This window comes from Octodon degus, unplaced genomic scaffold, assembly GCF_000260255.1.
Source record: "Octodon degus isolate 3935 unplaced genomic scaffold, OctDeg1.0 scaffold00298, whole genome shotgun sequence".
Taxonomy (NCBI): Eukaryota; Metazoa; Chordata; class Mammalia; order Rodentia; family Octodontidae; genus Octodon; species Octodon degus.
The window spans coordinates 1600977-1613472 of NW_004524874.1; the positions used below are offsets into that span (position 1 = coordinate 1600977).

A 12496-nucleotide genomic window follows, 5' to 3' on the forward strand; every position below is an offset into this window, starting at 1 on the left:
GCTTTAGACCACTGAGCCATCTCACCAGCCCCACTAGAGTGGTCTTAACAACAGAAAACAACACAACACTGAGGCAATGGCTTGAGGCGTGCAAACTGCCCAAAATCTTTTTTCATAGAATTACAATTATTAATGCCAAACGAATTTCATTCCAAATATCTTTGCATGTCTATAGATAGATAGAAAACTGGGTGAACCGGTAAAAAGAAGTAATTTCATAAAAGTGAGAACACAAAATACTTGGAACCAGCTTGAATGTTTTCTTGGTTATCAGTCATTTGCTTTTTCTGCCTGGAAATCTCCCCTGCCCCTAAGATATAATCATTTGGAGTACACATCTTGGTGCCTTTGTTTCACCATTTCCTGTAACATAGTGTGCCCTGTTTAAGCTTTTTGCTCGGTTATTTCTTAGAAATTTGGAAATTTCTTTTCTTATGAAGTATGTGTGTTGGGGGGCTACTCTTGCCAGTGCTTGTTGTCAGTATCTACCATATCAGTTATTTTTCTTTTCTTCTGTTATTTTTCTTTTCTTTTCTTTTTTCGGCAGAACCAGGGATTGAACTCAGGCCCTTGTGCTTGCCAGGCAAGCGCTTATTCTACTGAGCCATCTCCCCGGCCCCTTCTTTTTGTTATTTTGAGACAAAGTCTCATTACACAGCCCAGGCTGGCCTTGAGCTCACTCTGTAGCCCAGGCTCGTTTCAAACTTGCAATGATCCTCCTGCCTCATCCTCCTGAGTGATGGGATTACAGGTGTGTGCCACCATGCTCAGCTTAATATCAATATTTCTACTACAACATGCTCTCAATTCTCTTGCCTCAACCACTCCTTCCCTTTCCTCTTCCCCTACCCTCTTCCTTTTTCCCTGTCTTCCTGTCTTTCTCTCCTGCCACACATTTGACCTCATATGTATAGAACTAATAGGCCAATGAGATAGCTTAGCAGACTAATTGTCTGCTTAGACAAGCGCAGGGATTGGGGGTCAATCCCCAGCACCTCATGCAGTGGCAGCCCCACCCCCAGGGGTGCCAAGCTGCCCATGACTAGGCATGGTGGCGCATGCCTGTAATCCCAGTGCTGGTGAGGCTGAAAACAGGAGGATCAGTATGAGTTCAAGCTGTGTAGTAAGATCTGACTTCTTTCTCTTCTTCATCTTTTTCTCTCCCTTCTCCTTTCCCTACAAGAATCTGAGGCTCTTTTCATCTCTTCCTGTTGGGTTAAGATTTTTGTCCTAAAGGTAACATTAATTAAACATTTCTCTGCACTTATAATAGTAATATTGCTTCAGAAATGTAATCCACTTCCTCCCCCAGGCCCTTTTGTGAGCATGACAATATCCTTAGATCTCATGGGACAATGCTAGGATTCTAACACAATGGATAGAAGAAACAGAAGCCCATTTTCCCCTTAAAAAGCATCCTCTTTTTGGAAAATTTTCCACTGTATTTTATCACAGAAGCAGAAGACATGGTCTCCAGGCAAGTGGAGACCCACAGTTTCTCTAGTGCACAGGGCATGCACCGACCCTGACGGGCAAGAATACAACAGGCAAAGCCAAGGAAGGGTCAGCAGTCTGGCTTTGGACAAACTATGGCCTCACAGCTAGAGTAAAGTACACTTTGTGCTTCCCAAGAAGCACTCATTAACATCAGAGACACACTTCTTGTCAAACAACTGTGACTGTGTGGATACTTAAAAGTCACGGTCAGCCCAGAACATGGATTTGGCCCCGGAAAAGCAACCTCCTTTCAGCTTCCTCTTGAGATGACTCTGGAAGCCTGACAGAGGCAGCTCCTATTAAGGTGCAAGCAAAGTGGAACACAGCAAAGCCATACTCTGACCACACCGAGTGTCCCCATGTTCTCCCTCAGGCTACACAGCAGGTGTTCTCCAACGCCAGAGTGCTTGACATTCGCACTGGCCATCTGGAATTTGGAGCGCTGCCCGTGTCTGCTTATGGATCTTTCCACCTACATGGCGCATCAATACTCATCAGTGGGTACGAGTGGAACCTGACTGTGGAGACTGACTTCCTATTATAATGCTCTAGCATTGGGCTGAAGCGGAAGCAAAGGCAAAGAAAACGAAAAGCTCACAGTAGAACACAGTAAGTGGGTAAGAAAACAAGGCACCAAGAGTGAGAGCAGGAGAAACACCAACACAGAAAAAGATCTGCAATGCCTCAGAATTCCCAAGCTGAGAATATACAATATCCATGATCATGTGCAAGAAATCAGACACGCTTTAAAATACCTGCAGAGCGCAAAAGGCCGCTGGCTGTAGGAATCAGTTTTGTTGGCACTATCATTTTTCATTTCAATGCAATGATGCATCAAGCAGTCTAATGAAAAGTTAAATTGCCAAGATCCAGAAGGCTTAGCAAAGGTTTAAGGTCTATGAGTGGAAAATATTTATCTTTAGAATGACACTGTTTATAAACCTAGTGCTGAAAGAGACTGTCACGAAATACTACCATCAGGCTGAGAAGAGAGTTAGAGGCTCTAAGTCGTTAGGACTTCCCAAGACCGATGCCCTCAGATGCTGTTAAAGAGAATATGAATCAGAACCACCTTCAGGAGGGCAACTTTGAAACAGTCTAGAGTCTAAAGACACACTCCTCAAGCAAATGTTTTTCTTCTAGAAATTTATTATAAGAAACACACTAAGGGGGCATGACACTATTTAGCTGATTGGGTATGTGTGTGTGTGTGTGTTTTGCTGGGGATTGAACCCAAGGGCCTTCCCACTGAACTGTGTCACAGCCCTTCTGTATTTTTGAGACAGGGTCTAAATGAATTGCTCAGGCGAGGCTTGAACTTGCAATTTTCCTGCCAGAGCTTCCCCTCCCTGGTATTATAGGCATGTACCACCATGTCTAGCTTATCTATGAATTAAACGCAAAATAAATGTCTAAAAACAGAACTGTTGGGCTGCATGTGGTGGCTCATGCCTGTAATCCCAGTACTCAGGAGGCTGAAGTAGGGGGATCACTGTGAGTTCGAGGCTACACTCAAGTGGATAGGTAAATCCTGTCTCAAAAAAAAAAAAAAAAGGAATTTGGCAATTATGTATAACCAGGGGCTAGGGAGATGGCTCAGAAAAATAAGCACTTCCCTGCCAAGTGCAAAGGTCTGAGTTCAATCCCCAGTTCTGCCAAAAAAAAAAACAAAAAAAAAACAAAAAAAAAAAACATACAACCAAGGGAAAAACAGAAGGGCATTGGGAGCTCAGGAAGGCAGATATGGCAATGAAAGCTATTTCCACTGGAGGGCTGCTGTGCTGCAGGGTACCAAGGCCAGGGCCCCCAGCAAGCTGAGCGTGTATTCTGCCACTGTGCTGTTCTGCCACTGCAATCTGTGACCCCTAGAGCATCCTTTCATTTATTTTAAATTCCTTTAAAACCTGGTTGGGAGTGCGCTGCCCCGCAGGCCGCCATGGCGAACGTCGCCGACACCAATCTGTACGATATCCTGGGTGTCCCGCCCGGCGCCAACGAGAACGAGCTGAAGAAGGCATACAGAAAGTTAGCCAAGGAATATCATCCTGATAAGAATCCAAATGCTGGAGACAAATTTAAAGAAATAAGTTTTGCATATGAAGTACTATCAAATCCAGAAAAGCGTGAGTTATATGACAGATATGGAGAGCAAGGTCTTCGGGAAGGCAGCGGTGGAGGTGGTGGCATGGATGATATTTTCTCTCACATTTTTGGTGGAGGTTTATTTGGCTTCATGGGTAATCAGAGTAGAAGTCGAAATGGCAGAAGAAGAGGAGAAGACATGATGCATCCACTCAAAGTATCCTTAGAAGATCTGTATAATGGCAAAACGACCAAACTACAACTTAGCAAGAATGTACTCTGTAGTGCATGCAGTGGTCAAGGTGGAAAATCTGGAGCTGTCCAGAAGTGTAGTGCTTGTCGAGGTCGAGGTATACGCATCATGATCAGGCAACTGGCTCCAGGAATGGTGCAGCAGATGCAGTCTGTGTGTTCTGATTGTAATGGAGAAGGAGAGGTAATTAATGTTCATGTAGACAAAGGCATGAAACATGGACAGAGAATTACATTTACTGGGGAGGCAGACCAGGCCCCAGGAGTGGAACCAGGAGACATTGTTCTTTTGCTGCAAGAGAAAGAACATGAGGTGTTCCAGAGAGATGGGAATGATTTGCACATGACATATAAGATAGGACTTGTTGAAGCTCTGTGTGGATTTCAGTTCACTTTTAAGCACCTTGATGCACGTCAGATTGTGGTGAAGTACCCCCCTGGCAAAGTAATTGAACCAGGATGTGTTCGTGTAGTGCGAGGTGAAGGAATGCCACAGTATCGTAATCCCTTTGAAAAAGGTGATCTTTACATAAAGTTTGATGTGCAGTTTCCGGAAAACAACTGGATCAACCCCGATAAGCTTTCTGAACTAGAAGATCTTCTTCCGTCTAGACCTGAAGTTCCTAACATAATTGGAGAAACTGAGGAAGTAGAGCTCCAGAAATTTGATAGCACTCGAGGCTCAGGAGGTGGTCAGAGGTGGGAAGCCTATAATGATAGCTCTGATGAAGAAAGCAGCAGCCATCATGGGCCTGGAGTGCAGTGTGCGCATCAGTAAACTCTGCAGACAAATTGCACAGGTGGATTTTCTTTCCACATTTGCCTGATTTATTATCAGTGATCCAGCTGGAGTGTGATCAATCCAGATGAACTGATGGACATCTGTTGGTCTCTGTAACTTTTACAATTGGTATAGTATCTTACAGAGTGTATAATTTAAACTAACCACAAAGCTTTACATCTTCATTTTGACTGTTCTGTAGCAGAATAAAGCACTTGAAAGGAAACAAGACTCCCTTTCACACTGGGTTATAAGTTTCAGTCCTGGTATCTGTGCTTTTTATCAGTTTTGTGTAGATTTTATGTTTCTATTTTAAATTCAAAGCCCACACTAAAGTTTGTACAATTTGCCCTGAAGCTTTGTGTTTGGCTGCACCTGCATAAACTGCTACAAATAGAATAAAGAATCTCATAGCCTGTATCTATCATTTAGATGCATGGAAAAATGGGCTTTGCACACAGTGGGTTTGGAGCTGACTGGGAACAATGGGAAAATTACATTAGCAATGGTTGTAAAGTTTTTGGGTTTTTTTTTAACCATCTTGTGAAAGGTGTCCAAAACTCAATAATAAAAAGCAGTTGGTGTAAAAAAAAAAAAAACAACCTGGTTGGGGGCTGACGATTTAGCCATTTGCAGGACATCTGCAAAGCCCTGAGTTTAATGCTCAGCACCATCACACACACACACACACACACACACACACACACACACACACACACAGTGTAATTTTCATTAGATTGGACTTTAGACGACTTTTTTTTTTGGTGGAACTGGGGATTGAACGCAGGCTCTTGAGCTTGCAGGGAAGCATTTATTCCACTGAGCCATCTCCCTGATTCCTAGACTACTTATTTTAACCTTTCAAATTCCTTTTTTTTTGGCACTGAAGAAAGGACAGTGCTACTTTCACTAAAGCATCACTGTAACTAATACAGAGTGCTTAGTCCTTCTTTGCTACAAGTTGGACTTCATGGCACTATTAAGTGCCTAATGGCACTAGTTCATTAAAACTGTACTCTCTATGCTAAATTCTTCTGATAGTAGAAAGGGAAAAAATCAAGTAAAACCTTCAACTGTCAACCTGTAAATTCTAAAATAACGAATGTTACTATCTCTAGGTCCGGCATTACCTTACCTGCATACAAGGTCTCAGTCCGTGGGCAGAACTCTGAGGTGGAAGACTGCTTCAGGAATGCATTGAATAAAATCTGGGAATCCCTGGACATGGCCACTCTCTTCTGCAAGAGCCTCAAAGGGCCTTGGCTGCAGTCAGGTAGACAATCAATTAAGATACCCTGACACAGTGGCCGGTGCCTTTTCATTTACTTTGTCTGTTTAGGTAGTAAAATAATTTATCCATTTATCATTTTGTTTTGGCAGAACCGAGGATTGAACTCAGGCCCTTGCCAGGGAAGGGTTTATTCCACTGAGACATCTCCCTGGCTCCACGGAGGTTTTAGGGTTTTTTTGGTGGAACCAGGGATTGAACTCAGGCCGCTGCGCTTGCCAAGGAAGCGTTTATTCCACTGAGCCATTTCCCTGGCCTATCCGTTTATCTTTGAGACTAGATACGGAGACTCACTGGCTCAAATCTTAGGAGACCTCAATTCACTTTTATTTTCATGAAGCATGTAGGAAGATGCTTATAAAATTTAGATTCACTGACAGATTATTACAGACTGAAAAATAATGCTTGAAGCAAAAAGAGCAAATATTTACTTTTTGCAAATGTTAAGTACATATAAAAAGTACTTCAGTTTTCCCTCATCTGTGAAAAATAGTAATAGGGCCTCATAAGGTGATTTTGAAACAATGAAAAAATGGCATTATGTGGCGCAGTGCTCAGTATAGAATAAACCATTTAATGGCTCTCATTATTCTTAGCCTCTCCTGAAGTTCCATAATCTCTGCAGTAATCATTTTACTTTGTGCAGCTCCTTCTCCAGTGCTTATCAAAATAAAACAAGGCAAAACAAAAGAAAACCAAAACCAAAACAAACAAAACCCTTTAAGGAATGTTAAGAGACTAATTTAAGAAAAATGTACCTATATGTGTTTGTATAGCTTTAATGATACAGGGTTAAAAAAGCACGGAGACATTATAAACTTGTAGATTTGTTCCCTGAAAATGTAGGATGCTAACATTTTATATGGGTGGTTCAATATTTCCTATATAAGTAAAAATCCTGAGTAGCCCCTGAAGAATCAGTATCTGCTGTACAGACATGTATAAACAACTATTTTTTCCCAATACTTATTTATGCGGAAGATTAATTTTTTTTAAATGTTTGCATGAAATTCCTATGTTGCCTAGAAAAACTGAAGGAACAAGAATTTGAAAAGCAAAATTTTTATTGTGTTTCACTGTTCCAAGTATTCCAAAAATGAAACCCTAGGCACTGAAGGGTTAATGCACTTAAAACTTCTTCTAAAACAACCATTTGCAGGGGCTGGGAGATGGCTCAGTAGAATAAGCACTTGAGTTCAAGCCCCAATTCCACCAAAACAAACAAACAAACAAACAAAAAAACCCAACCATTTGCCAAATAAAACACTAAACCTGTCAATACTACCAAATCTTAAGGAATTCCCAAGTTCCAGTATCTCTAGTTTTTATCATTACATTTTAAGTTTTTACCCATATGAAATCAAAGCCACAAAATCAAAAACCTTCATCTGAGCCAACACTGAAAAACAAAGCAGTGTGAGGAGCTCTTTTTATTCAGCACAGAGCAAAGTACAAACTGTATTTATCAACTTATTTCTACTTCAGAGAACATACTTTGTATCTGAGGAAATTAATGACTAGTTGTCAGGAGTTGACTTTGGAGAATGATCAATAAGCGCCTTGTCACTGGTTGGGAACTGATACCAGGGCCCATCGCCTCTCGAACGCATTAGTCTTCGCACTTCTAGCTCCTTCAACCTGTGACAAATGCAATAACAACACTGTGATCCCAGTGCTTCCAATTTCAAATGGAATGAATCATCTTCTTACAGAATAAGCACCAGAGAATGTTCTGCTTTTATGTACAGAGGACGTGTACTGCCTATGTGTAGGCAGACATGTGCTGCGTTATCAGCAAGCAGAATTTGGAACGTTATTACCCTTAAGGTATACACTAGCTTTTGTCATTAACTCACTTGATAATTGTCTCCTTCGGGGTCCCAGCTCCCTCTGGACACAGCATTTTCACTGAATTGTGACAAATGTCTTTTCCTGTCTTTTCACCTTTTAGATGTTAGAAGCATTTAAGAATGCCTACTGTGATAGCCATTTCTTGGGAAAGTGCTAGGAAAATAAGACTCTTAGAAGACTTCTGTCTATATTGGCTGCCCATCACCATGGGGACAGAAAACTTTTCTAAAGGAAATGCTGTCATATTCACCAGCAACGTAATGTCCCTGGTCAACAGCAGACACTTAGTCAATACCGTATTTATAAAGAAAAAGGGGAAAGATAAGAATAAGGAGTAAGAAAAATACTCTCCAACTCAACAATCTACTGAGCTATTCTCCCCTTTTTTTCACAAAATAAATAACTTCTGGTCTATAAACATGTTTTTCCTCTTTCACATCCAAAGACTGCATAAGCTACCATACACTTCTGGAGAAGCAGTCCCTTTGCCATCTACTCTTTGATGTTCCATTTCTGTAGAACACATATTTTTCATAAGACTAAAAACTTATCACATCTAAACAATTTACTTTAAATCTGGGTGTGCAGGGACACACTTGTAAACCCAGCACTCTGGAGTCAGAAGCAGGAGGATTGTTGTGAGTTCAAGGCCAGCCTGGGCTACTTACATAGTGAGACCCTGTCTCAAAAACAAAAACAGAAAAATATTTACTTTAACATTAACCATGGATGGGCTTGGTGATCTAAGTGCCAGGAGCCGGGGAGATAGCTCAGAGGCATAAGCGACTGCCTAGCAAGCGCAAGGGCCTGAGTTCGACCCCTGGTAACCTCCCCGCCACAAAAAAAAAAGAACCCAGATTTGATCACGATACTGCATGTTATGCCAGCCTCAGATTCCTGGGTGTGCTGTGCTGGCCACCGAAATCAGGCATGGTGGCTCACACCTATAGTCCCAGTGCTGGGAGGCTGAGACAGGAGGATCACTACAAGTTCTAGCTACATAGCAAGATCCTATACCAAACAAACAAAAGGTTAAAAACATTAACCAGTCCATTAATTCTATCTGTGAAAGATTATATATTTGATTATATGTTATATATTTGTATTTGTGCATTTCGGAGATTATGCTTATTTATCTTTTTAATGATTAAATACCATGTTTCTTTTCTACTTTTCAGACTAACTGTCCAAAATTCAAGTAATTAAAATATTCACTATTGGGGGACTAACCAGCTAAGTAAACTATGATTTACCCACATAATGTATTATTTAAAAAATTAAGGAGAATCTATTTGTAATAATGTGGAAGCAGATGATAAATATAGTTAAGTTATAAAGCAAAGTACACAGCCAGCATGGTGACAACTGCCTGCAATCCCAGCACCTTAGGAAGCTGAGGCAGGATGAGTATAAGTCTGAGCCAAGCAAGGCAACTTGATGAGATCGTACCTCAAAATAAGAAAAAGGAGACTGGGGATGCAGCTTGGGGTAAAGGCCTTTGGTTTCCCAGCACTGCTGAAAAAACAATTACAAATACGAAAAGACCAGAAGTCTTCTTTCAGGGGAGTCGACTGTGAGAGATCCCTTTCATATATTTCTTTAATACCTCAGTTTTCTGACTGTCCAAATGCATATTTCTGAAAAACTACAGACACGTCATTTCTTGCTCACACTGGCATCTTTCCTGGAGGGGCAGAAATCAGAGCTTTAGCTAGTTTTGTTTTGTAATTGTTTAGGGTCTCTGTGTCTCAGGAATTCTAGGTCCTGTCACTAAACTAGAACTCAAAGGTTGGTGTTTGAAATTCAGAAAAGCCTTCCACTACTAACCATGAGCCATACTGCTGTTCTGTGCTCTTAAATACATAACCATTCTATATGGCATCCATATACGCATGCAATCATGTATCTAGAGAACAGCCAAGCATACATTCCTTTTGCCATTTAAATATCTTTCAGTATTATAGCAGTGTTGATGAACTACCAACTTGAAAGCAGAATGAACAGAAAAGCAGCTCAATGGTAGCCTGGGGTCAAACAGAGAAGATGGAAATTGAATAGGATGGATGGCAAAAGGCAGACAAAAGCACTTTAGAGCGATCAAAGTGACTGACTAGTGGTGCTTATCCAGGTACACCCTTTGGCAAATATCCACTCAACTGAGTGGGGGCATTTGATTGCTTGCCAGTAATGCTCCACACTTAAAAATACATATCAGATTGGACCTGACTGGATCTGATACAATTAAAAGTGAAGAAAGAAAACACAAAATTTTATTTTTGGTGGCACTGAGGACTGGAGAAGCTCATGCATACTAAGTATGTGCTTCACCACTGAGCTATATTTCTAATGTCCAAGAGAACAGTTTAAAAATAATTTTAGAATTATGTACAGTATTTACTTAATTACTATCAGAGGTCTCTTCATGACAGAAAATCCTAGAGGCTAGAGAAAAAGATTGAAAAACCTAACAGTAATTAAGTGAGAGTAAATACACATATAGTAGAACACTGATACACAGCAAGTATTCAAATATATATTAGCGACTACCCATTGTTATCTGAAACATAAAAACACATCCTGCAAAAAATTCTTTACTGCCAACACAAATGATGAGCTAGAAAAACACTGGCAATAAAATTAAATTAAAAAAAGAAAAAGAAAAACATTGGCAACAAAATTTTAATGTTGTATAACTGAATGTACACATTAGTAGAAAACTGGGCAATTTAGGAAAAGAGATATACACAACCAATAGGTATATGACAAAACATTGAACCCAATAAAGAAATACATCAACATAAGGAGACAGTATTTTCTAACTATCATAGCAGCAAAAATGTTTGATATAGTCTGTTGCTGAGAAACAGAAATTTATCATTTACTAGTGCTGGAAAAAATATGTGGCATCTTTGGAGAGAGGAAGGCAGAATCTCAACACTTAGAAGCATTTACCACCTGGCTAGGAGTTTACTTTCTGCAGATAGGTAACTACGCAAAAATGTATGTACAAGAAGACCTACCACAGGGCCGGCCAAACAGCTCAGCAGATTAAAGCGCCTGCAAGCAGGAGCCAGGACCAGGGGTTCAACCCTCAGGCCTGCTGTGCAGGCCCCACCCCCAGGGTACACTAAGCTGGGATTGAGACTGGGTGTGGTGGCACATGCATGTAATCCCAGCTAGTGGGAGGCTGTAAACAGGCGGATCACTATAAGTCCGATCTAGTAGTGAGACCCTGAATGCTCGGTAGACCCTTCTCTAAAATACAAAAAAAAAGACCTACCACAGCATGATGCAGGATACTAAAAGTGTGGAAAGAACCTAAGTACCAATAAGAGGGGGTCTCCTTAAAAAAATCTGAGGCACATGTATCTCATGAATATGTAATGCAGCCACTAAGAAAAATGAGGTCTAGGTTACAGGAGGGGGTAATAATGTTATGACCAAACAACATTAACTGAAATACAGATAAGATGCAAAACAGTATTTAGAAGTCTCTGTACAATATGTTATTTTTAAATTACAAAAGATTCTTGGGGGCTGGTAAGATGGCTCAGTAGAATAAACACCTGCCTGGCAAGCACAAGGGCCTGAGTTCAATCCCCAGTTCCGCCAAAAAATAAAATAAATCAAAATAAACATATATTATAAAAGATTTTTTAACATATAAAAATATCTCTAGGAACATATATAAGAAATTGTTAAATAGAGGTCATTTCAAAGGGTAAGAGCAGGTGGAAGGAAGTGGGGTAGGGTAATGAAGGTTGCCTTGTACATCAAAGTACAGAATACTTATAAGAAAATTCCTTTTTTTTTTGGCGGTACCAGGGATTGAACTCAAGACCTTGTGCCTGCCAGGCAAGCACTTATGCTACTGGTCTATCTCCCCAGTCCCGAGAATTCCTTTCAATCTGATGTATATTATCTCCTGATAGCTACCCACTCACAGTGTTCACTCTTAGAAAGGAAAAGTCTATCTTCGTTCCTTCACATAAAAAATTCTATAGTTCAGAAATAGTTTTATTCATTTTTTTTTCTTGTGGTTTGTAACTCAAGAAAATGATTTTCCTCCCCTTTTTCCTACCGTAAGTCAGCCTTTTCAGATTCAATCTGAAGGATTGCCATTGTCCTTTCGTAATTCTTTTCAGGGCTGTCACAGAAAGTACGAGCAATCCATCTTGATATAGGGTGCTACAAGAGAACATTTGTTTAAAATTAAGTTTCTGGACAATGCTGGGCTTCTCTAGTTGGTTATTCCTTAAAAGAGCCATTTCAGGTAGCTAACCCAGCAACATTCACTATATGCCACCTACTATACATATATTTTAAATAACTTTAGTGCATTCAATAGGTACTGTTTTTGTCCCCATTTTAGAGATGAGCAAATTACACAAACTAAGTAGCATTATCTGGATTCAAACCAGGTCTACCTGACTGCAAAGCTAGTGGTCCTTCCCACCATCCTATGCTGCGGAAGCACAGGTGGCAGAATCGGGAGACAAAGCAGGGCTTTGCTGATGAAGCTCTTTCTACCAGTCAGCAAAAATAAACGACTTTTATGTTTTACCTTATGATTTAATAAAGAAGCATTTTTCTCTAAAACATAATTCATTCACATAATAAAATACAATGCGGTATGGTCCACACACGGTCATCTCACCACAATACTTGTGAAGAAAGCAGAGTACTTTGGGGTTTTAGTGGCGCTGATGGTGTGCTGTAACGAGCACACCCCAGTGTGAGCTTCA

At 40.5% G+C, this 12496-nt stretch overlaps 1 protein-coding gene and 1 pseudogene across 3 annotated transcripts in view; one reads left to right on the forward strand and one right to left on the reverse strand.

Moving 5' to 3' along the window:
• Window positions 1-3419: 3419 nt before the first annotated feature.
• LOC101580482 lies at window positions 3420-4859 on the forward strand (annotated as a pseudogene). Its single transcript, XR_001116955.2, has one exon. The product of XR_001116955.2 is annotated as a dnaJ homolog subfamily A member 2 pseudogene (transcript).
• A 2452-nt stretch (window positions 4860-7311) lies between these two features.
• Ndufb5 (NADH:ubiquinone oxidoreductase subunit B5) overlaps window positions 7312-12496 on the reverse strand; it is a 14099-nt gene continuing 8914 nt past the window's right edge. Inside the window, exons 5-6 of one of the 2 annotated variants that reach the window (XM_004647288.2) lie at window positions 11833-11939; window positions 7312-7538 (exon numbers count right to left, since the gene is read on the reverse strand). In XM_004647288.2, the coding sequence (XP_004647345.1) occupies window positions 7418-7538; window positions 11833-11939 (228 nt within the window). In that variant the 3' untranslated portion in view covers window positions 7312-7417. The remainder of the gene's footprint in view (window positions 7539-11832; window positions 11940-12496) is intronic. The other variant, XM_023707565.1, reaches the window with a different exon arrangement.